This window comes from Taudactylus pleione, unplaced genomic scaffold, assembly GCF_031769625.1.
Source record: "Taudactylus pleione unplaced genomic scaffold, aTauple2 ptg000018l, whole genome shotgun sequence".
Classification (NCBI taxonomy): Eukaryota; Metazoa; Chordata; class Amphibia; order Anura; family Myobatrachidae; genus Taudactylus; species Taudactylus pleione.
The window spans coordinates 5,040,936-5,065,000 of record NW_028284420.1 but is presented as its reverse complement, the minus strand read 5'-3'; the positions used below and the strand labels follow the sequence as shown (position 1 = coordinate 5,065,000).

The window sequence follows — 24,065 nt, the reverse complement described above, 5'->3', positions numbered from 1 at the left end:
TACTTTTACACCTAGCAGCAACCTGGGTTCACCCGATTTTAGCTGTGGTGTAAAAGGAGTATATGTAAAGCTGCATATACGTATAATCGGGAGTACCATCTTGCTGCTAATTTGTGTACTGGAAGATATATAAATATCCTTAATGAAATTACAAAATAAGTTTGTATATGATTATGAAAGTGTGCAGCCATTTACATATAAGAACTTATGCAGATATGTGTTTGTTTGTTTTTTAGCAAAGGAAAAGCCCATATCTCCCTAATGTTACTGGTTATGTTTTGATTATTCCCCCTTTTGAGACATGGAGAATTAATCATTTGCAGAAAGATTAATCACCTGCACATGACTAACAAAATCCACAAACCAGCTTATTGAGGGTTGTTTTAGGTCAGTGTTCTCAAACTCGGTCCTAAGGACCCCACACAGATCACATTTTCCAGGTTACCCAGCAGGAGCACAGGTGTATTCATTACACACTGATACATTTTAAAAGATCCACAGGATGGAGATAATTATTTCACTCGTGATTCTGTGAGGAGACCTGGAAAACATGCACTGTTTGGGGTCCTGAAGACCGAGGGCCTGATTCAGACCCGCTCGCAAGCGGGTCGATGGTGGCCCAGTGCACATGCTCCGTCGTGCGCATACGCGATACCCGGATAGCGACGGGCAAACCGTCGCTCCGGGTCTCGTACCAAAGGGGACGTACTGTCGATGTTGAGTGACAGCACGCCCTCTTGGGAGGGCGGGCCGGGGGCATGGCTGCCCAGACGGAGGCGTTCCCATGTGAACACCTACCATCTGGGGCCGGCCCCACTGACATCACAGGTGATGTCAGTGGGACAGCTTTCGGATCTGTTAGAGCCGAAATCTCTCTGGGGCTTGCGGCAACGAGACCCTACCACAAGGGTCTCATCGCAAGCCTGATGGTCACGATGGTCTTGACCATCATTACCATCTTCCTGGCCGCTCGCTATAGCTGTGGGTGGTCACCCACAGCTATGCGAGCGGCCAGGAGGCCGCTCTAAAAGAACAGAAGGCCGGCCCTGATTCAGAGCGAGCGCTCTCTCAGAGCGTCCAGCTCTGAATCAGGCCCCGAGTTTGAGAACCTGTTTTTAGGTGAATTACTTGTGACAGTGCTACCAATCATTCAATGAGCAATTGCTTGATTCCTGCCGCACACTGGTAGTGAATCTAGCACACCCCTCATCCTCAATCAGCTAATTGTATCTCTTTAGCAGCCTACATTGTAACCAACGTCAAGCCCCATACACACTGGCCGATATTTGTGAATGATATGAACAATAACGACATCTTTTGATCGAAATATCATTCTTATCATCCAGTGTGTATGCACTAAGTGATGAACGATGTGCGCTCCTGCCAGTGCCAGATTAAGGTCCATATGGGCCTGGAGCTGAAATTTATGAAGGGCCTATTGTGTGACTGCGGGGGGGTGTGACCGGCACTGCGGTGGTGGAGACTATTCATGTGGGGGTGTGACCAGGTCTGTGTGTATGTGGTCTGCATAGGCTAGTTGCATGAAAAGGAATCGGTATGAATCACCGCCGTACCTAAGCCCGGTGGATGAATAACCGATGCCAGAAGGCCGGCAGCTGAAGATCCCGACAGGGGAGGTAAGTAGGCTATCCCTACCCCTCGCCCCTCCTAACCCTCCCTTAGGGTGCCCAACCCTAGCCTCCCCACCCCTAAACCTAACCCTCCCGGGGGGGGGGGGCACCTAAGCCTAACCTCCCCCCCGGTGGTGCCTGACCCTGACCCCCCTAGCCTAATCCTAACTCTAAGTCCCCCCGGGAGTCACTAATCCTAACTCTCCCCCCCTGCGGCTAAGCGCTCACGACGCCCGGCTTACCTACGATCGGTATGCCGGGTGTCGGAATTTCGTCGTGGGGCTGATGATAAGCGTCTGTATTTAAACGTCTATCATTAGTCCCATGCCAGGATTTCACAGTCGGGAAGCTGGCGGTCGGCATTTTGGCCACCGGCTTCCTAACTACATCCCCTTGAAAGGCATAGCTAGCGCCTACCTTTAGCCAGTTTTCTTTATAGTGCAGCTATAACAAATTAACAAATAAAAATGTTTTTTGTGAACTTGTCTGCCTTTCTTGAGTGCTAGAATAGTTTAGATCAGTGGTTCTCAAACTCGGTCCTAAGGACGCCACACAGGTCACGTTTTGCAGGTCACCCAGCAGGTGCACAGGTGTGTTCATTACTCACATATTCATTTGACACATTTTAAAAGATCCACATGTGGAGCTGATTATTTCCCTTGTGATTCTCTGAGGAGACCTGGAAAACATGCACTGTTTGGGGTCCTGAGGACCGAGTTTGAGAACCTGTGGTTTAGATTAATAAAAAAGAAAAATATCTAAAATTGTTCACTGTTTATTGCCATATTTCTAGAAGTGTTTATCACACATCACTAGCCACTGAAGCAAATGATAAATGAACTGCTTTCTTAGCTGTAGCCTTTTTCAAAAAATTAATAGCTGCAATGGCAATACTGGTCTAGGGTGTTAAGGGTGAACTTACTGCTTTGCAGATGTGAATACATGAAGTACCCTCCCTTGGAGCACCACTATTATATTAAATAACCCACCGTCAGGTGAGTCTCCAGCTGGTCGTCTTCTAATAAGGACGAAACCTGAAACCAGTTATATCTCCAAACACACATTTCTGTCACCTTCCAAGGAAAAAGACAGTCTGAGACATGCATGTAGGCATATATTAAATTGGCCTTGCATCCACTTTACAAGTAACAATCTGTAGCACTAATGTGGGGGTTCGTGCATCTGCAAGATGAAACCCATACCGCTCATTGAATTTATGCCACCCTCCGTGACTGTCATCATTAGTATCAGCACTTGCACCAGACCATGCTGGATGCAAGAGATGCATCAGTAACAGGCGTACTAGACCTGTACATATGACACAGATTCGCATGGCACTTTAGATATATGTCCACAACACGCCCATGAAACTCCCACAAGTGAGGTTGGTTACATGTGCTTACATTGTCACTTCCAAGTTCCCGGCCAAAAATGCCTTATTTCACGGAAAGACAGATCTGGAAATGTTTTGTCTGACTAATGCCGCATATCCACTAGACGATATATTGGGCGTTTTGAACGATAATGATATCGTTATCGTTCATCGTCCGCAATATCGTCCAGTGGACATGCCGTCAACTACCAGCGCTGTCAATAACCAGCGATGCGCGCTCCTGTTGGTCGTTGACGAGGTCACCCATCGCCGAACCTGCTGTTCAACCAGACGATATCGTCAGGTTGTGCAGGTTCGGGGATGATGGAGGGTTCTGGCACTGAACGATTTAGTTAATGATATCGTTCAGTGTGTGTGCTCAATGTCGTTAACGACATTGAGCACACCACTGTCGTTGACCCACTAAACGTTATCGCTCATGGAGCAAATCATTTAATGTATACGTAGCATAAGAATAATACGGAGATACGAAGAAAAACCTTCCATTTACATCTGCACATGTGCTGCGAGCAAACACTCGCCATCTATGCCCTTGAACAGAGGGCCTGATTCAGACCCGGTCGCAAGCGCTGAGCACTCGCAACCGGGTCGACGGTGGCCCAGAGGGCATGCGCACGATGGAGCCGGCTCCGTCGTGCGCATGCGCGAGACCCGGATAGCGACTGGCAATCCGTTGCTCCGGGTCTCGCACCAAAGGGGGCGCGCTGTCGATGTTGAGTGACAGCACGCCCCCTTTGGTGGGCGGGTTGGGGGGTGGCTGTCCAGATGGAGGCGTTCCCATGGGAACGCCTACCGTTTGGGGCCGGCCCCACTGACATCACAAGTGATGTCAGTGGAGAAATTCCGGCTCTGTTAGACCCGAAATCTCTCTGGGGCTTCCGGCAACGAGACCCTACCACAAGGGTCTCGTCGCAATGGTCTTGACCATCGCGACCATCATCATGGCCGCTCGCTATAGCTGTGAGTGGTCACCCACAGCTATGCGAGCGGCCAGGAGGCCGTTCTTTAAAAAAAAAAGACCGGCCCTGATTCATTCACATGTGTCCTGTGTCTTGGTGTCCCTCAGCCTGCTATTTTCACCAGTAGCTCAGCCTGCGCGGCTCCACTTTTATCATAATTTTAGTGCCCACCTCTGGCTACCATCGGTTGCCAAGGGAGAGAGAGGTGGGCGGGGCTTCGGACGGCACGGGTGGGCGGGGCTTCATACTGCCGCGGGTGGGCGGGGCTTCAGCTAATGTGGTTTAATAGACGGACTTGGGACTTTCGGGTGGTGAATGGACAGATCTAAGGACAGCCAGGGTTGGAGATTTGAATGGGCGTGGCTAACGAGTGGGTGGGGCTTTGCAATGCCACCGGGGGAAACAGGAAAAAAAAAAAAAAGCATTTTCTAGAGATTATACTACACTGGTTCACGTGGGCCTATTTCCATTGGGGGCCTGGAGCTGTAGCTCCACCCGCCCCATTGTTAATCCGGCCCTGGCTCCTGCGGGTCGTTAACGATAGCCCCAGTCGTCTGTACATGCAGCTCAATCTGGGGATATCGTTAACGATGCCATGCTGCCGAATGCAGCATGGTCCTGCTCCCCCCGCCTGCCGTCGTTGCCGGCATCGACAAGTGTGTATGCACTTACAGATGCCGGCACCCCTGCCGGGTCCTGCTGCTGACGATATCGCTGGGTACACACATCATTTAGTGTGTACCCAGCTTTACACTTCTAAATACCAAGGAGTGATTTATAAGAAACTATATTTATTCTAATATTTCTATGTACTTTATAATTGTGCAAAAATATGGTAAAAACATCAGATCACTATAGTTTGTCCTTGTCAAAGGTGTTTATTTAATTTATTAATAGTTATTTATATAGCGCACACATATTCCACAGCGCTTTACAGAGAATATTTTTTCAATTCACATCAGGAGTAGAAAATTAATGTTGTTGGTAGTGTAATCTGTAGTTTGACTTTGAACATTGTCACAAGACAGGATTACGCTGAATGTTGGCAGCGACATTAGACGTGTAATGTTTATAAAATACTCTAACAATATAAAAACAAATGTAAAGGTTCAGAAAACTTATGTCATATAGGGGAAATGTGTCAAACCTTCTAAAGAGTGCACCAATGGAGAAGTTTGCCATAACAACCAATCAGCTTCTAGCTACATTTATCAAGTACATTCTATAAAATTACAGGCAAAGGCGGATTGGTTACTATGGGAAACTTCTCCACTCTTTAGAGAGTTTGATACATTTTTATGGCAGTGTGAAAAACATAATATGCTAATCACTTATATTGTTTTATCTGCTCTTTTTTCTACTTTCTTTTGCTTGCCCCCCTCCCCACACACACAAGGGTAGAGCATGGTGAGTATGGTGAGGAGGATCCCCATTGTCATGGCCCCACCAAGTTTCTTTTTCTATTTTGCTGCTACCGTGTTTAAGATAAAATGTATTATTTATAATGTAATATATATGGGATAATGCACTCCCTATTGTAAATTATAGGGATACTACAAGTCACCATCAAGTTCTACAGTATGACCATATAAAAACAGTACTTCTTATAGCAGTTGCCAAGATTCTAGCTAGTAGAATTCAATTGACTGAAGTTTACTGGAAAGTAGAACATGACTGCTCTGTAACCAATTACAGTTTTAAAGTTGCTTCCAGCCCATTTTAGGGCCTGTCTGTGTTTTTTGTTTGTTTCCTTGGTGAGTGGAGTTGTGGTTGACTCTGAAACCCAGTCCCAAACTGTGTCATATGCCGTGAACAGGAGACTTGTCAGCTAAGTGCTTCCAATAAACTATTTAGTATTATGGTAAGGTGTGTGTGGTAACCGGCTGTGATTTGTTTGTTTAGCACTTCCTCCCTTGCATCATTGAAGGCTGCCTTATATTTCCCTCCATGCTAATCCTCAATCTATTAAGCTGGATACACACTGGAGCAACGGGCAATCGTTCCGACATCGGAACAAATGCCCATGAAAAGTGATTGTGCGTCCACACTGGACGACTTTAGTTAACAACAGAACGATCACCATTACATCATTCATTGACAATGCACTGGTCGCTAGCAATATCGCTAGGTTTGATCTGCAGTGTATCAAACCTGGGGATCGTTGTTAGCGACCACTGTACACACTTAGCAATGTAGGCGACTTGTCGTTCCAAATCGGCCCAACATAGCTCCAGTGTGTACCCAGCTTAAACATTAAAGCAGTCTTGTTGCCTTGTAGACCTCTAACCAGTGGTGTAATCTAACATTCAAACTGAAAGACCTGTACCAGTCAGAAAGGTAAGTATGAAAGTGCGTTATGAAAAAAAATGCGAATGATAAAAAAAAAAAATGCTGGTGAGCAAAATGTACATCTGATTGGAGGAGCTGTATGGATGTCCCTTGCAGTGTGTCTAATTTTTATACACCCATGCAAATGTGATTTTTGATTTGGTGGGATGAGCAGAAAAGCAATATTTTTCATCTGAGGACCTCAGAAGTGGTGAAAACAAGGCAAACTCTAAAATGTGACATGTAAGAAGAGTGGTGTCTCCTCAATGTTAAGCTGGGTACACACTTGTTGATATATTGTTCATTCGATCAACGGATGATATATCACGAATACATTGGTGGGTGTGTGCAACCAGACATATCAGGTCGGCCTTGCAGCACAGCTGATGCTGATACATCTGCATGTGTGTACGGCCGTCCTGTGCACTGGCTGCAGTACCTGCCGATACTGACAGCACAATTGGGCGGGCACATTGAAATGCTTGCCCAGTTGTGATGCCATGTCAGACATATCGAGCGGCCGACTGATAAGTGTGTATAGTTTGCACATCGGCACTCATTGGTCCGTCGTTGTAAGACACCTCCTTGATGCATTTGCGATCCCAGCACTCCGACCGATGTCGCAGGCTGGGATCACCATCGCAGTTGCTCTTTTGGTCAGGCTGCGGGAGCTGTAGCTTCACCGCACCCTGGCTGGTGCCTGGTCACGCAAGAATCTGGGTCCGCAGACGCAGACCGTGGCCTCATCCCTTCTGGAAAACGGAGGCGCCCAGGCACGCCCCCAAACACTTGGGGTGTCTGCGAGTGAGATCGCAGGGCCCGTTCTGCACATGCGCAGAACAGGTTCTGCGCAAGCACAGATCCTTCAACTTCGGAGATGTGCGTTCATCTTCAGGTGAACTTACATCACTGAATCAGGCTCATTGACGAGAATTGAATTGCCACCTCTGACTGTCTGAAGATTGTTTCAGTTACACTATACTTAATGTTCCACTCATTTCTGTGTTTCCACTCTTGAAGAAAGACTGCAGTCAGTGGTTTGATCCTGGTAAAACACAACAGAAAAACATGTTTGTGTCGTGGCAGGGCAAATGTCATTAAAGGTTGTGTGCCCACAGGCTCTACTTATGTACAGATTCAACAATAAACAAGAATCTAAAATATGCCACAAGGGTAATTTGTTCCCAAAATTCTTACTGTTTTAGTATAAAACTTTTGCACTGCGATAAGACAAAGTTAACAAGGATTTAAGTAGTTTAATAAGGCAGATGTACCCTCTGCTAGTCTTGCCATAGCGCCCAGCTCTAACAGTATTGCCATTGTAGCACTGACGTACCTGCTCATACACAGGCCAAGGCAAATTGGTCTGGACTGGGCAGATTAAGTTTAATGATAAACAAGTAACGTGCTGTTTTAAATGCAGTAAAGTAATTTCATGCAAGGTGACAGGTCACTTTAAAAGGCCAAAGTAAAAAGTCTCCAATACTGTGTGTCAGTAGGTGTGCAGGTCAGCACAAGCTCTAAATTCCTGACATAACCCAGCAGATATGTATGATTGGCTTGCTGCAGACACACCTTACTCAACTGGCTCCCTAATATTACTCCACCATAAAGAATAGTACTCTGCAATAGTAGATTATTCATTGCTGAACTTAATGTTTTAAAGCAAATTTAATTCTGCCCATTGTTACTAAATGTATTCAAATCACAAATCTAAAAATATCGGACAGTCTGAATAGAAAAAAAGAAAGACTCTAAAGAAAAGACAGACTGAAAGAGAAGAAAACGAGAGAGATTAAAGAAGAATGCATTTTTATGAAGGTGATGTATCAAGCCTTGGAGAGAGAGAAAGGAGAGAAGTTGCCCAAAGCAAAACAAAAACAGCTTCTGTTATTTCACAGACTGTGCTGGATAAATGACAGAAGCTGTTTGTTACTGTGGGCAACTTCTCTCTCTCTCTCTGGGCAAAATTTACTAAGCGGCGGTTTGACAGCGGGTTCTATTCTGTTCTAAACCCCGACGGTTTGCCAGCGGGTTCTACTCTGTTCTAAACCCTGGGTTTTTGTGGCGGTTTTGCAGTGGTTTCTAAATGACAGCTCTGGTCTATTCTATTCTAAAATGTGTTTTGACAGCAGTTTTGCAGTGATTTTCACCTTAAAAAATCTACAGATAGCAAAACCGCCGCCAAAGAAAGAGTGATGGAGGGAATATGGGGTAGAGATTGTAAAAAAAAACCTAGCGGGAACGCTATTCATAGATTTTACTTTGTTAATTTCTACACACACCTTAAACAAAAAAAAAAGAGAGAGACAGTGGGGTGCAATGTGTTTAATGCAAATTAGATTCACCACTCATTGTATTGTATTGTGTATTATATGTACACAAATTTAGAACAAAATCAGCATATCAATCATCATCATCAGCACGAAGCAGACTGTAAAAATCACAGTAATTCAGACCTACCTGTTGTTTTCTCTACATGAGTGCCAATACAAATAATAGGTTGGCAAGAGCATAAGGGTTGGCGAGACACAACTCTAGGCCCTCTCAGAAGATAGGACTGATCTTACATTTTACACCAGGGCCAGAACAGGGCTCTTTTTACCCTGTGTTGGCCCCACCCCAATGCCTGTGACATCATGATGTCATGCCTAGGGAGCATAGAGTAGTCTTTAAGATGCTCCAGGCAGCTCCGCAGAGTGCCAGCCAGGAGCGTCCAGCTCTGCAGCATGCTACTGGCTGAGGTGGGCCGTTCCAGACACCCTGCAAGTCACATAAAGGTGCCATGGGTCAGAAAATGCACCACTCACACAACCCTAGTGGCCCTTTATTATGCTATGTGTGCCCCATGGTTTCTTATACCTGACACTTTGAATCAGTACACACTGATTATATGAACAAGTTTTAATGCTTATAATTGATTACTAGCAACTACGGCCCTGATTCAGTGCGGCTCGCTGGCGTGCGCTCACTCTGAATGTGGACCACCCACAGCTTGTGCGAGTGGCCAGGAGACGATTGTGATTATCGCAACCATCGGGCTTGCGACGAGACCCTGGGGTAGGGTCTAGCTGCCGTAAGCCCGAGTGAACATCCTGCTCTAATAGAGCAGGAAGTCTACTACTGACATCAGTAGTGATGTCAGTAAGCCCTCCTACAAACGCCAGGCGTTCCTAAGGGAACGCCTGCGTTTACCCGCCCACAAAAAGGGGCGAGCTGTCAATCAACATAGACAGCCGCCCCATCTTGTTGCGAGCCCCGTGCGCAGTGGGCAACCATCAGGCCGCTTGCGAGCGGCTCTGAATCAGGCCCTGTGTCTCTATACCTTGTGACACCTGGTGAGGCAGCGCTGCTATTTTGGTGTCACCCGGTGTGGCCCGTACCCCCTCAGTGACGCCACTGATTACTAGATACACGTGCTATCAATAGTCTGTGCCAAATCAGGGATACCTACTGGGATCCCTGACAATTTGTATAATTTATCTATATACACATATACATACAGTGATGTTAAAATTAAAGTATCCCATAACAGCGCTGTTAATATATAATAAGAAAACATATATAAGAAAACCAATACAGAACTCCAGCGCTAAGCGATACAGTAATGCAACTCTCATGCCATAGTGATCATCCGATGGTCAGCTAACCAATATTCCTATGTGCCCAGCTAAATGCTCTATACAAAGTGCAGCAGTGTATAATAAGGTCTGATGGTCAGCAGACCCATATTCTAATATGAGCGGCTGGTTATACTTCTCAATGAGATGAGGTAGATTGAAGCTAAGCTGACCATTTGACCACAACTACGGGGTGAGCACCACCATTGTGAGCAGCTGGCTCCGGACCCCACTGTGACCCTTTCCATATGCCACTCTACCTTATATGGCTAAATAGATCTGCACTATGGGCCTAATTCAGAGATATAAGGAACTCCGATGTTAACTTACATCTCTGATAATTGGAGATTTGCACATGCACAGAAGCCGCACTGCACATGTGCAGATCTCATCCTGCGATGTCACTCACCGTGCCCTGGATGACGCAGCCTAATTGATAGGCTGCAGGCGTTCTGGGGTGGAGCCATGGACCTTTTCCCCAAACAGGAGTGTTGCCTCCATTGTGTGAGAGTGCTGAAGACAGTGACTGTGTCTTCCAACGTAGGTTTACTGGCATTGACAACGGAGATGGCCGATATTACGACCAATGGTCAGAATGTAGATCTGATGATATTTTCGGACGCAGCCCTCAGATCAGAGATGCCGGGAGTAGGTGTCTTTTTACACTCTGCGGTATTTGCATATCTTATCACAGCCACTGCGTATAAAGACACAGCGGGTGTGCTATACCGTCTATCTCTGAATCAGCTTTATATTGGGATTTCTGTATCAGCACTTCTACCATATAGCCTCTCAGGTGTTCAGTGCCATTCACCTCAATTCATGTTACTTCTTTAACTGGCTGAACATTGCATTACTGCGCTACACTAATATCTGGCTGTGTGTTACTGTTAACTATACCATATTCCATCATGTCCAGTGAACAATACCAGGGGAATACTATATATCAGGATTATAGCGTCACCTTACAGCGATAATTTGCAATCCACATATTCTTCTTTGTGGGACACTGAGGTTTTGACCACCTGGACATCCCAGATCCAGTAATTATCATCTACTTGTAGTGGTTTGGACCTACAGACTAATTGTTTCTATGAGTGGGTTATTATCTATATATGCATGTTTATCACTGTATTTTTATATCTATGGTTTCTTTATTACATTGCTGTGTAATTAAATAACTTCTATTTACACATCTGACTCCTGTTAATTAATTTTAAACTAAGATCTTTTGAGCAGCCCTGCCTCTTTTTATATATATATATATATATATATATATATATATATATATATATATATATATCTCATACATGCAGGGCCGCCATCAGGGGGGGACTGCCGGCACTCCAGTACCGGGCCCGGAGACAGAGGGGGCCCGGCTGACAGCGACAAGGAATGCACCGGCGGCGGCAGGCAGGGAGAAAGATCATTAGCACTGTGACATTTCAACTATGGACTGTCACTGGAGCGCGAGCTGTGATTGGCTCGCGGAACAACAGTCAGGGGCGGCCGATCCTAATTGGATGCCGTTCCGCGAGCTGTGATTGGCTGACGGAACGGCAGCCAATCAGGAACAGCAGCTCTTGATCAGCCAATCAGGAGCGGCCGCTCTTGATTGGCCGCTGTTCCGCAGGTGTGATTGGCTCGCGGTCGGCTCCATAGTAAATGCTGCAGCACCCCTGATGTTTGAGGCCGGCTCAAGTCCTTAGTTGAATGACACAGCGCTGATGATCTTTCTCCTTTCCTGTCGCCCGGTGCATTCCTCACCACTTCTCTCAGGACAGGAGAACAGGTAAGCTGACCCTGTCCTGTGTCCCCCCCCTCTCTTGTCCAGCCAGCCTTCCCTGCACTTTTCCCCCCCAATCCAGCCAGCCAGCCTTTCCTGCTCCCCCCCAGTTCAGCCAGCCTGCCTTCCCTGCCCCCCCAGTCCAGCCAGCCTTCCCTACGCCCCCCCCAGTCCTTCCAGTCTGCCTTGCCTCTCCCTCAGTCCAGCCAGTCTTCCCCGTGCCCCCTCATAGTCCAGCCAGCCTGTCTTCTCTGCCCCAGTCCAGCCAGCCTTCCCTGCCCCCCCCCCATGTCCAGCCAGCGTGCCTGCCTGTCTTCTCTGCCCCTCCCCCATGTCCTGCCAGCCTGTCTTCTCTGCCCCCCCCCATGTCCAGCCAGTCTGCCTGCCTGTCTTCTCTGCCCCTCCCCTACTGCCCCTTGCCCCCCTAGTCCAATCACACTTCCCTGCCCTTTGCCACCCCAGGCCAGTCTTCCCTGCCCTGTACCACCCCCCACCACCATGCCTAGCCATCCTCCCTGGTTTACGCACAAATTTAGGCAACACCCCTGATATAGCTCCACTCACGTTATCCACAACTCCGACCAACTCTGCCCTATACCCGGGGGGGGGCCCTGCCTATTTTGTTAGTACTGGGCCCCAGAATTTCTGATGGCAGCCCTGCATACATGCATACATGTCATACTTGCCTACCTTTGAAAAAGCATTTCAGGGAGATTGTGAAAGCAACACCTATGAGCGCGGCGGTAAAGTGGGCATGTACTGCTACATCTGAGAGGCGTGCCATACAATTGACTTACATCCAAATGTAAATGAGCCCCAAAGCAGTTAGTAAGAGCTATTTGTTGATAAAACCACACTAAAACTTTTCAGAAAATGCATGTTACTATAGGGATCATTGGCCCTCATTCAGAGCCGTACGCTCTGAGCAGAGCGCACGCTCTGAATGAGTGCCGGCTCCATTTTCATGGAGCGTCCTCCTGGACGCTCGTATAGCTGTGGGTCACCACCCACAGGCTATACGAGCGTGCTTTGTGATGGCCGCGATGGTCGAGACCATCGCGACCATCGAAACTGCGAGCCGGAGCCTGCGGTTGAGGTTTTCAACCGCAAGCTCCGGAGTGATTTTGGCTCTATCAGAGCCAAAATCACTCCCACTGACATCACTAGTGATGTCAGTGGGCCGGCTTCTGACAGGAGGCGTTCCCGTGGGAACGCCCCCGTCAGGGAGGCACGCCCCCGGCACGACCACCAAAGGGGGCGTGCTGTCAATCAACATTGACAGCACGCCCCCTTTGATCGGACACAACGAGCGAAGGACTTTCCTTCGCTCGTCGCGTCTGGCGCATGCGCACGACGGAGCTCCCTCCATCGTGCGCATGCTCAGTCCATAACATCGACCCACTTGCGAGCGGACAGCCTCTCGCGAGTGGGTCTGAATCAGGCCCATTGTGCCTTAGAACCAATGCAAGGGAATTATACTAATGATCCCATTTGAATGTATACATCTGGGTTTTTTTTTATATGCCAGCTTCATATTGGGGGTAATGCAGGGGCAGAACTATGGGAGACAATGGAGGCGCCTGCCGCCGGGCTCCAGCTCTGAAGGGGGCACCTCCTCCATTGTCCACAACATATTCACCCCACTTAGGGCTGTAACTATGTACCTGGAGTGTACCGTCACAGCCGCCCTATACATGGCACCCCTTCCCGGCACCTGAGAAGCCACCATACACTAGTGGAGAGCTCCATGTCAGACCATCGGCTGCCGCCTTCGTCTATCTATAGCCTGGCTGCATGCGAATTGCTACATTACAGTGTCAGTGGCTGTGACGGTGGGGGGGCACCAAATAACTTGCCTCCGGGCATCTGGGATGAACTTATGCCACTGGGGTAATGTGCAATCAGGGAGATTTCTTGACTCGTCAGGGAGATTGCTACTAGTTCAGTAGGTCTCCCTGACAGCCAGGGAGAGTTGGCAAGTATGATACATGTAGAAACAAGAAAAGTAACAGATAATGTGTAGGGGGAAAATGAAAGGTGAGCGGAAGTGTTAAGGAGTAGGGAAGGGGTGGGAAGTGACCACCAATTTGTCAGTTTTTTTTTAAAGTTCTAGGTGGTGAGTGGACATGCAAGATGAAAAGTAAAAAAATTCAAAATTCAGTAGCACAGGCTAACAAATTATTGTATGTAAAGATATAAGGAACCTTCTGACAATCTCTTAACATGATCACCCGAAAATACTTTGAATGGTTATTTGCTTCCTAAATTTGTAACTTTCCCCAAACACTGAAACCTTGAGCACAGGATTAACCACACCCAGCAGTTAATCTACAATCTAATGCTCTGTTGACGATAGCAGATTACTTGTTCTGTAGCAGGAAAGGGAGTAATGAATTAGTACTGTAGACACAGATTCCCAGCCCTGGGGCAATAAATACCTGACACAACACAATGATGAAGAAAATGGAGGTGGTACGAGTTACATTTTTGCTGGTGACTCAGTAACAGTATTCCCATAGAATATGACATATATTTCTGATTGGGTGTCTCTTACAAATGTAATTATGTTATTTACGAATGTTCAATGTTCGTAGATCTATGTAGTGCACAAAATAAAACAAGCAGTTATCTGCCTTTTATTTATTTTGGGCAGCACGGTTGGAGTAGTGGTTAGCAATACTGTCTCACAGCACTGGGGTCATGGGTTCAATTCCTACCACAGCCCTAATTGTGTGGAGTTTGTATATTCTCCCACGATGTCTCTAGCTTCCTGCCTCAAAATGAATAAATAACTGGTCTCTATTTCTTAAGTACAAATACATCTAAGAATTTTACATAGAGGTTATTTTACCCAGAAATTGAAATTTCTTATACATGAGGAGGCCTCCACCCCTAACTGTTATAAATGTGGCACTCCTAACGCTGACATTGTACAGTGCTTGTGGGCATGTCTCAAGGTGCAAATCTTATGTAGGAATCTTCAGGATTATATTAACAAAACTTTGAAAATTAAGTGTACAGTTACTAAACCTTGGGCCTATTGGGATATTCACCCTCAAAATGCCACATCTGGCCTTTCCAAAGACAATCGCCTTTTGCTTACTAAACTGGCAGCCGCCACTAAAAAAAAATATATTTGATCCCAATGGATCACCTCTGATCCCTCGCCTCTGGCATTATTATACTCCAGACTGTCCTTTCTATTTTTTGATGGACTGGACAGAGGCATCCTTACATATAAATAAAATGGCTGAAAAGTTTTTCAATATGTGGCTCTCATACATACACACTTTGGGCCTGATTCAGAGATGTACGTTAACCTGATGTTTAGTATACATCTCTACATGTGCAGAACGGGTCCTGCGATCTCTCTCACAGACCCCCCCCCAAGCCGCAGCTTGATTGACATACTGTGGCGTTTGGGGGGGCCAAACGGGTTGGTGCTGGCCACCGTTCCTGAAAATGGGAGCGTTTTGCCCCATTTTCCAGGAGAGACGATGCCAGGGTCTGCGTTGGTGGACACAGATTTCCTGGCCTCGTAAGTGACCAAGACCCAGTCAGGCTGCGGTAAGATTCAGCTTCTGCAGCCTGACCAAAGGAGCAACCATCGCCACCGATGGTCGCTCTGATTGCGATAGTGATCCCAGGATGCGACCTTGGTTACAGCGCTGGGATTGCAGATGCAGCAAGGAAGTGTATGTTTCCTACAGACACCACCTGCTACATAAGCATTTTAGATGGACAGAATTGCACAGCCGCTTGTGTGCTGCTCTGCAATTCCGTCCATCTCTGAATCAGGTCCTTTGTCCTCTGTAATGAAAGAAGCCCTAAGGAAATGCTTTCAACTTACCTCCTGGTATAACCTGGAAGTACTTAGTAATGGTATACCCATTTGAAGCACTGATATCCTATTCCCAACATAATGTATTTAAAATTTATAATGTAGGTTATAGATAAGGGTTTCCCCAGAGTGGAATGCATGTGAACTATACAGTAATACACACTCTCTTGTTCCACCTTGAATTGTTATTGCCCCCCTAATGAGCTGTATCCCATGGTCCTTGATTTACTTTCATGCGTTATATATACTCTATTGTTACCTGACAATGTCTTTGTTTTATTTGTACAATGTTTTATATGTGACCCGGTCACATAACTACATACCGACCCGGACATGTATTTTTCTTTCTGTCAACCTGTAAAAAAATTTAGTTTTTTTTGTTTTGGTTTTTAAATACTTCTTCCTGTTTTATTGAAAACATATGATCTTTCTATATCTCTGGCCCTGTAGAATATGTTGGTGCTTTAGAAAAAGAATAATAATATAAAATATGTATAACATGACAGTAATTCTGAGAGGGAAGGGCAAGTGCATGAACGGTAACACTAAGCAAATGTGTAAGCAGGCTAGCCCTCACTCTCCCACAAAACATTTTTATGACATTCACTAATAGGCTCTTGTGTAAACATTTGTTCCTTACCTGAGCACATCTCGCCCTTGAATCGTAGACAGGAGAAGTCATCACATTCACAGTATTTACCCCACACCTTTCCAAAGTCATTGGTGTGACACACACATTGGCCACAGATGCACTCTCCTCTACGGGAACAGATGGTGCCCTTCTCCTTTTGACTACAGCGGTCTTGTTGGGTAAGATCGTATTTCTCATCTGAACACTCGCAGTGGGGCCCCAACCATCCAGTCTGACACTGACAGATCCCACAGCTGAATGTTCCATTCCCCATATTACATTTATTGCTTTCAGGCTCATCATACTCTTGACAGCCGCAGTTGCACTTGAAGTGAACGGTTATAGTCAGAGTGTCCTTAAATCCCATAGGTTTGATTGTGAATGTCTTCACCCTCTCCTTGGGACAGCCTCGTGCTTTGGCTTCAATGGAGAAACTCACCTGTGGGACAGGCAGACCCATTTAATAGCATTCCAAAACTAAAGCAAACAACCAGACACTTGCTGTTATTGTCATACTGCACAATACTATGATTATAGTTTAATTTGCATGTTTTAAAACAATTATCCCAAAATGAATGGGATACTCACATAAAATACCTATAAAATACAGTCTATCAATTTACCATAAACTAGTAGTGACATTAGTTTTTTTTGTGACCTGGTAAGGCTGCATATTGGTTCAGCATACAAAATGGCTGCCTCCAGGAATTTTTGAAAGGAAAATATTTCTTTGTGCATGAGAAAATGCAAAATGTAATTATCATCTAGTTTTAAAAAAAGACGCAGAAGCATACAAATGACATATACAGCTTGTGTAACTTATAGATTGAGATCCTGAACTAAATACGAGCTACATTTTGGTAAGTTTAGGAAAATGAGAGTACAGGAAGATGGTGCTGTAACCCAGTGCACATAGAAGCGCATTCAGAGTTGAATGCAAGTTGGCCGCATTGCGAACTCGGAAATAAATATGGATCCCCGAAGTTCGGAGTTGGCTGCATCTCTGCAGACGCGATGCCTCCATCCATCCGCTTGTAAAAGTAGCCGTCACCACTATCAGTGTGCATTTGCACCAGCCCTATTTATATCATTGTAATAAAAACACTCATAGCTATGTAGAACATTGTATGGAACACTCATAGCTATGTACAACATTGTATGGAAGAAACAGTCCTTCGTTCTTAATCGCTTTTTCTGTGCCCAAAGTGCCAGCTAGGAGTCCAAATCCTTCAGTCACATACAGGACATTTGCTTCTTGTTATCTCTCATTAGAAATTGCATTATACAACATACAAAAGATGTATTTGGCTCATTGCCAGCAGGATGTAGTTAATATGTAACACATGTCAGTCCGCATATAGTGCAGTCATTTGGAAAGAACTACATAATGACATACAGAGAATGAGCTTCACATGTAGCTATGAGAAATTAGGTGAAAATGCAATACGACACGGAGTGAACTGCATAGAACTTGTCAGCAGGAGAACAGCATAAAAATGTAGAAAAGCCTAGAAAAGCCAATAGTAAACAATTATACTTAGAAGACATATGATGCCATGGAATTCCTGCCTTTTGTATGCTCTGATTTACTTGTACCTTAGAAGCAGCAGTGTTATGGGTGTTTAGATGATGCAATAGCTGAGTTATGTGGAAGAAAATGAGTCGAATTAATAAAAGTTAGTTGAGAAATGCTAGTAAGAAAGTCCCTGCACTGCTTTCCCTTTTGCACAAGTGCACCTACTTGACTGGCAAACATAGTTATAGTGCACCTACTTTCTGGGGTTTGGAAAACTTCTTGAAAATAAAGGTGTACCCATGGGCATCATATAGTGGGTGCAGGGGGTGCCATTGGTATAGAGCCCAGAGTCTTAGGGGACCCACCTCTGGGGCCTTACTCAACTGCACCCAGGTCATAAAGTTGTGTGACAGGTTACCGGAACTGCCTGCTGAGCACTGTGAACTGGGGGAACTGTGTGGCATGTGTAATGGACTCAGTACAATGTGGCATATTGTTGACATAGAGCTATACAATGTGATATAATATGAACTGGGAACAACTAAGTTATAATGTGAACTAAGGCACTACTGTGGGGCATAACATTAACTACAGTAGTGCACCACTATAGATCATAAAATGAACTAGGGCACTACTATGGCACATACAATGAACAACTGTTGTGGAGAGAGGTATATCTCTAGAAAGCAAAGGGGCCTCTTCAAAATGTTTCTATGGGGCCCACAAAGTTCTGGCTAACCCGTCTGGGTCACCCGCACATGCAGGGGGGGTTTACGAGTACCTAGAAACCCCCCCTACCGGCCACTCCATCGCAGCCCAGCTTAACAATATTTATTTTTTGTGTAAAGACGTGAGCCGGCAACTGTCCCTGGCTGAGCTGCCTGTAGGGGGAGCTGCAGCGCTTGCGCACAGATCCTCCCGGGCAGTTCCCAAAGGGCACCGCGCACCGGCATTGTGGGAGACTGAGACATTGGATCCTGCTGCGTGACAGTGACCGGCGCTCTCTCTCAGAGCCGCACAGGTGGGTGTAATGTTTTACATGTGGGGGGAGGGTGATCTTTGTCAGTGTGCCAGTCTGTGTGTGAGTAGGCTTTTTCAGTGTGTGTGTGTCAGTCTCTGTGTGTGTGTATAGGCTTTGTCATTTCAATTTAGGCAAAATCATTATTCTTTACTGCAGATCACTCTTGCTTGTTTCTTTGTAGTGTGTGTGTGTATAGGCTTTGTCAGTGTGTGTGTATGTGTGTGTGTCTAGGCTTTGTCAGTGTATGTGTGTTTCAGTGTGTGTGTGTATATGCTTTGTCAGTGCAGTGTGTGTGTTAGTGTGTCTGTGCCAGTGCAGTCTGTGTCAGTGTGTGTGTCTGTATATGTCAGTGTATGTTTGCGGTGCCGCCTTTTTATTTCTTCAAGGAGCTGGAAAGCTCCATATAAATATAGTCAAGTAGACTCCAAATAAAAAAGTTCAACACCCGGGGTGCAGATCCTAAGAACTAAGCAGACCGCTCAGTCTTGAACATACAATCACATACAGGCAGCGCTCCTCAGGTACTCAATAATCCAAGCTTGTTAATCCATTACTGTGCAACGTTCCAGATGCAATTATAAATCTGAAACGTTGCACAGTAATGGATTAACAAGCTTGGATTTTTGAGTATTGATTATTGAGTACCCGAGGAGTGCTGCCTGTATGTGGTTAGATTTTTTGACATTGGTTTTGTAACCAAGTATTGGAAACCACCCTTTCAAAATCCTGCGTTTGCCACTGTGGGTGTACATACATTTACGGCTACACCAGAAAATGCACATTGTGGAAAGAGGGTCAACACAGAGTCCACTCTACTAACATTTACTTAATTCGTTTAAACTTTTCTGATTGTCTCCTAGAATACAGCTTGGTTTAATGTAATTTGTGTCTTACATTAATAATAAGGGCAGGATGCATGATGCATTGCATTGAAGATGTGATGCATCCCGCCGCTCTTCGCATGCATGCCGGTGTTGCTAACACCGGTATGCATGAAGGAATGCGCAAAGGACCACTCTCTCAGTAAGAGCGGGCCTTTGTGAATGAGGCACTTCCGGGTCTAAGACACAGAAGCCTCTTTGGCGTCCTTTGCGCATGCGTAGAAGGACGCCCATGCCACGGGGTGCTGTGAGCCCATAGGCTTCTATAGGTTAAAGCCATCTGAAGATGAGTTAACCACTGCATCCAAGCACCCGGAATGCATTGCATTCCGAGGCTTGGTGCATATGAGAAATGTGGTAAGACCTGGATTTTCGGGGTTTGACCGCATTTCTGCCCTTGCTGCATCCTGCCCTAAGAGAGTGTGGACGAGGAAACTGTTTATCACACATGACGTGTCACTTTTGTGTGTTTAAATATTTTTATTACAGTGGTAAAAGTGAGATTAGAAATAAGCAAATGGAAGCTGGTAAAACTGATTCCCATTAATAAAATAGGATGGTGTTTAGTTTCCAATACCTCTGACCACCCTATTAAGTCCTTTTGTTGAGCGGAAATAACAGTACGCCCATCCTAACATGGGAAATGTCTCGCACATGGCACTTTCTGCATCCCCACTAGATTGTTGAAATAATTCCACCCTGCAAAATAAATTCTATTTTTTCCACTTAAGTACAAAAACAATGTGCACAAATGTGCCTACTACATACCTAGTAAGGCAACCATAGACAAAATCCAAATCCTCTCATTACAAAGTGCAAATGTTGTGCACCACTACATATATCTTGGCCTGCATATCTATGTAACATGTAAAATCACCAGCATTTGCACAAAACTGTGGATTTTCACAATTATAAATGACCATTTAGTGAAGTAATGAGTGTGTTAAGAAACTAAGCACCCCTCACATTCACCTACGTTCATAGGTGCCAGCTCTATGGGTGTTTGAGCACCTCTGATATTTGTGTTGCTGCTAACCATGCCTATGCATGGCATTTTTCAGTCAAATGGGGAAACTAATCTTACAGATGTGTCCACATACAGCTAGCCTTCTTGCATGTTAAACAGCCCATCTGACTCGGTAGCACTGAATGTCTTTTCGTGCGACTTTTTCCTTTCAACTGTGTCTATATTCGCAAAGTAATGTGAATGGGACGCACAAGCAGCTTCTGCTGATTAAAATGATATGCGGCATGTTCTGTTTATGACTGCGGGTGTATCTGCAGGCAAAATGCTACGTTACAGTGTCACAGCCCCTGACACTCTGACGTAGCATTTTGCATGCCGATACAGTAAGCAGCTCTCCAACAGGTTGGGCTCTTAGCGAAGGCCGTCTCCTGGCAAAGAGACACATGGTAAATTCACATGAAAATATTCATTTTCACAATGCGAATTTATTCGAAAACTAATGATCACATCCGCATTAGAAAATGTGGATTGTGATAAATATACTCCTTGGTAAAACAGTGAGGTAAAAAGATAGCTAACAAGTGTAAAAGCTCATGTAATAAATAAGGTACTGTGTGCAAGTTCAAATAAAATCTTCTATGGCTCAAAAATAAATTCTCTATTTATAAAGACATATTAGGGTGAAATTATATAGAAAACATTCTTTCCATACATAATTTGTTTTATTTATGCCTTATAGGTGCTCGTGTTATTGAGAATAGTTCTAGGTTATGTAATAAGTGTGGTTTACACGTGGGAAGCTAACTTAAAAAAATGGAGAAATGTTAGGGAGTGAGGTAACAAGGGTGGTAATGATGAAGTGAGATGAGGAACGCCTTCTGTACATACTGTATATTTATCTGTATCTTAGAGGCAGCTGTCTTATTTGGAAAAGCTCTAGTCAATGTAATAAATGAGGAATGTGGAGGAAAGAACTTTAAGATTGTTAGGATAGTCAGTTGCAATATGTTAGATAGTGAATCATGAAAGATAAGGAATAAAGTAAAAAGTGAGATAAGGGAGGTAAGAATTTAAAGTAAGAAAGGTGGTTTCTACTAGTTGCCTATTTTCCCAAATAATGTGGTAGTTGTGACAGGTGAGATGCTGTTTAATCTACCCGGCCAATCGGCAGATGAGGAAGCTCAATGCACTTTGAATGAGGACAATCATTATTTATCGCTTAAGTAAGCAATTAACATTAATAAGTATCTTATGGGGGCAATATTATTTCAATATCTTGAGGGGCAAAATGAATGTTTCTTTTTTAAGAGAGCAATATAATTATATAAAAGGGGCAAATTAATTAAGTGCTAACGGGGTCAACATTTTTGTTATTTATGATGGGGGGAACAATTATTATTTTATGACTCTATAAACTGTGCCCCCTTCATAAATTCAGTGGTTAGGATGCAAGAGGGTGGCCTGCTCTTCCGTGATACCTGGAGAAGTATTCTGCCTGTGAAGATGGTGCTAGCTGTTGTAACTTATGGGCTACACTTCGCAACATTTACCGTAGAGGGTATGCATGTTCAGCAGTCTGCGCATTTGTAGTAGCGCACTGGGGGTCCCGATATAGTAGTGAAGTGACCACTATTGTGATCACTTCACTATTAACACATCGCAGGGACGGGCTCCTTTTGGAAATCCTGTCCATGCAAGTGTTTTTTATTCAGGCTGTAAATTTTTATTGCTGCAAATAGCTGCTATAAGTAAGAAATTACAATAATCGGGTCTAAAGCCCAATAAATGATCAATATACCCCTAAGTCTTATTTACAAATATGCAAAAGTTTGAATACTCTTTAGTGACACATCCCTACTTTTCTCCAAAAGTAACTGTTGTTACAGGTAAATGCGTGCATATGTGTGCCAAGATGGCTGTGTCTGCAAAAGTCTGCACTGACTGGTGGAGAATTTTGGAGCAGTTCACTTTGCATAGCCTTGTACTCTCTCAGATCAGGTCACATCCAGTACTCTCAATGGGGAGATTTATAATGGGTCCTGGAAAGCCCCTTGCCATGCCTCATGCACCCAGGTCTGATACGCTACTGTGCCTGTGCACCCTCCATCATAAACTTGTGTCTGACAGTGCTAGCTTTCTGGCTTTATCTTCGGATGGCACTGCCACAGAAGCTAGCAAAGACTCTGGCACCGGTATGATGACAAAAATAGGTAGCAGTACTGAGCTAAACTGCCGAAGGTCCTGTGGCCTGGTTAATGTCTCCCTGATCTATTATGCAGCTGGAATAGTCTAGTCTGGTGATATAAGTTCCAGGTAGTAGTATTAAAATATGCTAGAGATGATGGTTGAAGAACCTCCTGTTCCAGTACTGCTGAGTACCATCACAAATTAAAGAACTGAGTATAATATCGTGTTTGGGCTAATATAGAGTTAATTTTATAACAACCTAAAATACAGGACAAAGCTAGAGTTATGGTCAGGATAGCATTATAAAAAGTTGAAATATATTGGAACTTAAACATTTAAATACAATTTTTGTTCAGATGATAATATCTGATGATAAGGAATGTGCACAATATAGAGAATGTTATAAGAAGGAATACTATATATAGACCAGCGTTTTTCAACCACTGTGCCGTGGCGGTCAGCTCAGCGCACTTGTACAGTAGTTTATTTTATTCCTGAGGAGGCCAACATAGTGAGTTTTATTCCTGTGGAGGCCAATATGTGTGTTTTTTTTAATGTGGGAGCCAATGTTTGTTTTTTCATTGGTCACGCATGCAGCATCGCCTGATAGTGTGCCTTGGCAATTTTGACACTTTGTGTAGTGTGCCTCCAGTTGAAAAAGGTTGAAAATCACTGATATAGACACTTTCCTGTGCTCTGCACAGCACTCACCGCACAATAACTACAGCTTGAAATTTGTTAAAATAAAAAGTGGAATAGATCAGCAATATACTTTTTAATAAATTATTTTGGATCTCTATGGCTGTTCATTCTTTGAAAAATGCTTGTGTATATTCTTGCTATACTATATACTGCTATATTCTTAGCTTCATTGAAACACATTCATCCAGGAACATGAGCTTATAATGGAATGGGTATGAAGTCCCGATGTCTGAATAGCCGCTGGTTTATCTTGACGCCGGATGCCCGAAGGATGAAGATGACGACAGGGGTGGTAAGTGTGCTAACCCTACCACTCTTCCCCCCTTAACCCTAACCCTCCCTTAGTGGTGCCTATGCCTAATCTTTCCCCTGTAGTGCCTAACCCTAACCTCCCTCCGGGGGTGCCTATCCCTAACCCCCCCTCTTCCCACACCCTAAACCTAACCCTCCGGGGAGTGCCTAAACCCTAACCACCCCCCAGGGGTAACTAAACCTAACCCCCCCCTCCCTGTAGTCTAACCCCCCCGGGGGGTGCCTAACCCTATTCTCCCCCTGGGGCCCCTAAAACTAGCCCTCCCCCCGCGGCAAACAGCTTACAGAGC

General features: G+C 44.9%; 1 protein-coding gene across 1 annotated transcript in view; it reads right to left on the bottom strand.

The window, feature by feature from the left end:
- ITGB3 (integrin subunit beta 3) overlaps window positions 1-24,065 on the bottom strand; it is a 118,981-nt gene that overhangs the window by 23,568 nt on the left and 71,348 nt on the right. Inside the window, exon 10 of the mRNA XM_088442436.1 lies at window positions 16,199-16,628. Within this exon, the coding sequence (XP_088298562.1) occupies window positions 16,199-16,628 (430 nt within the window). The remainder of the gene's footprint in view (window positions 1-16,198; window positions 16,629-24,065) is intronic.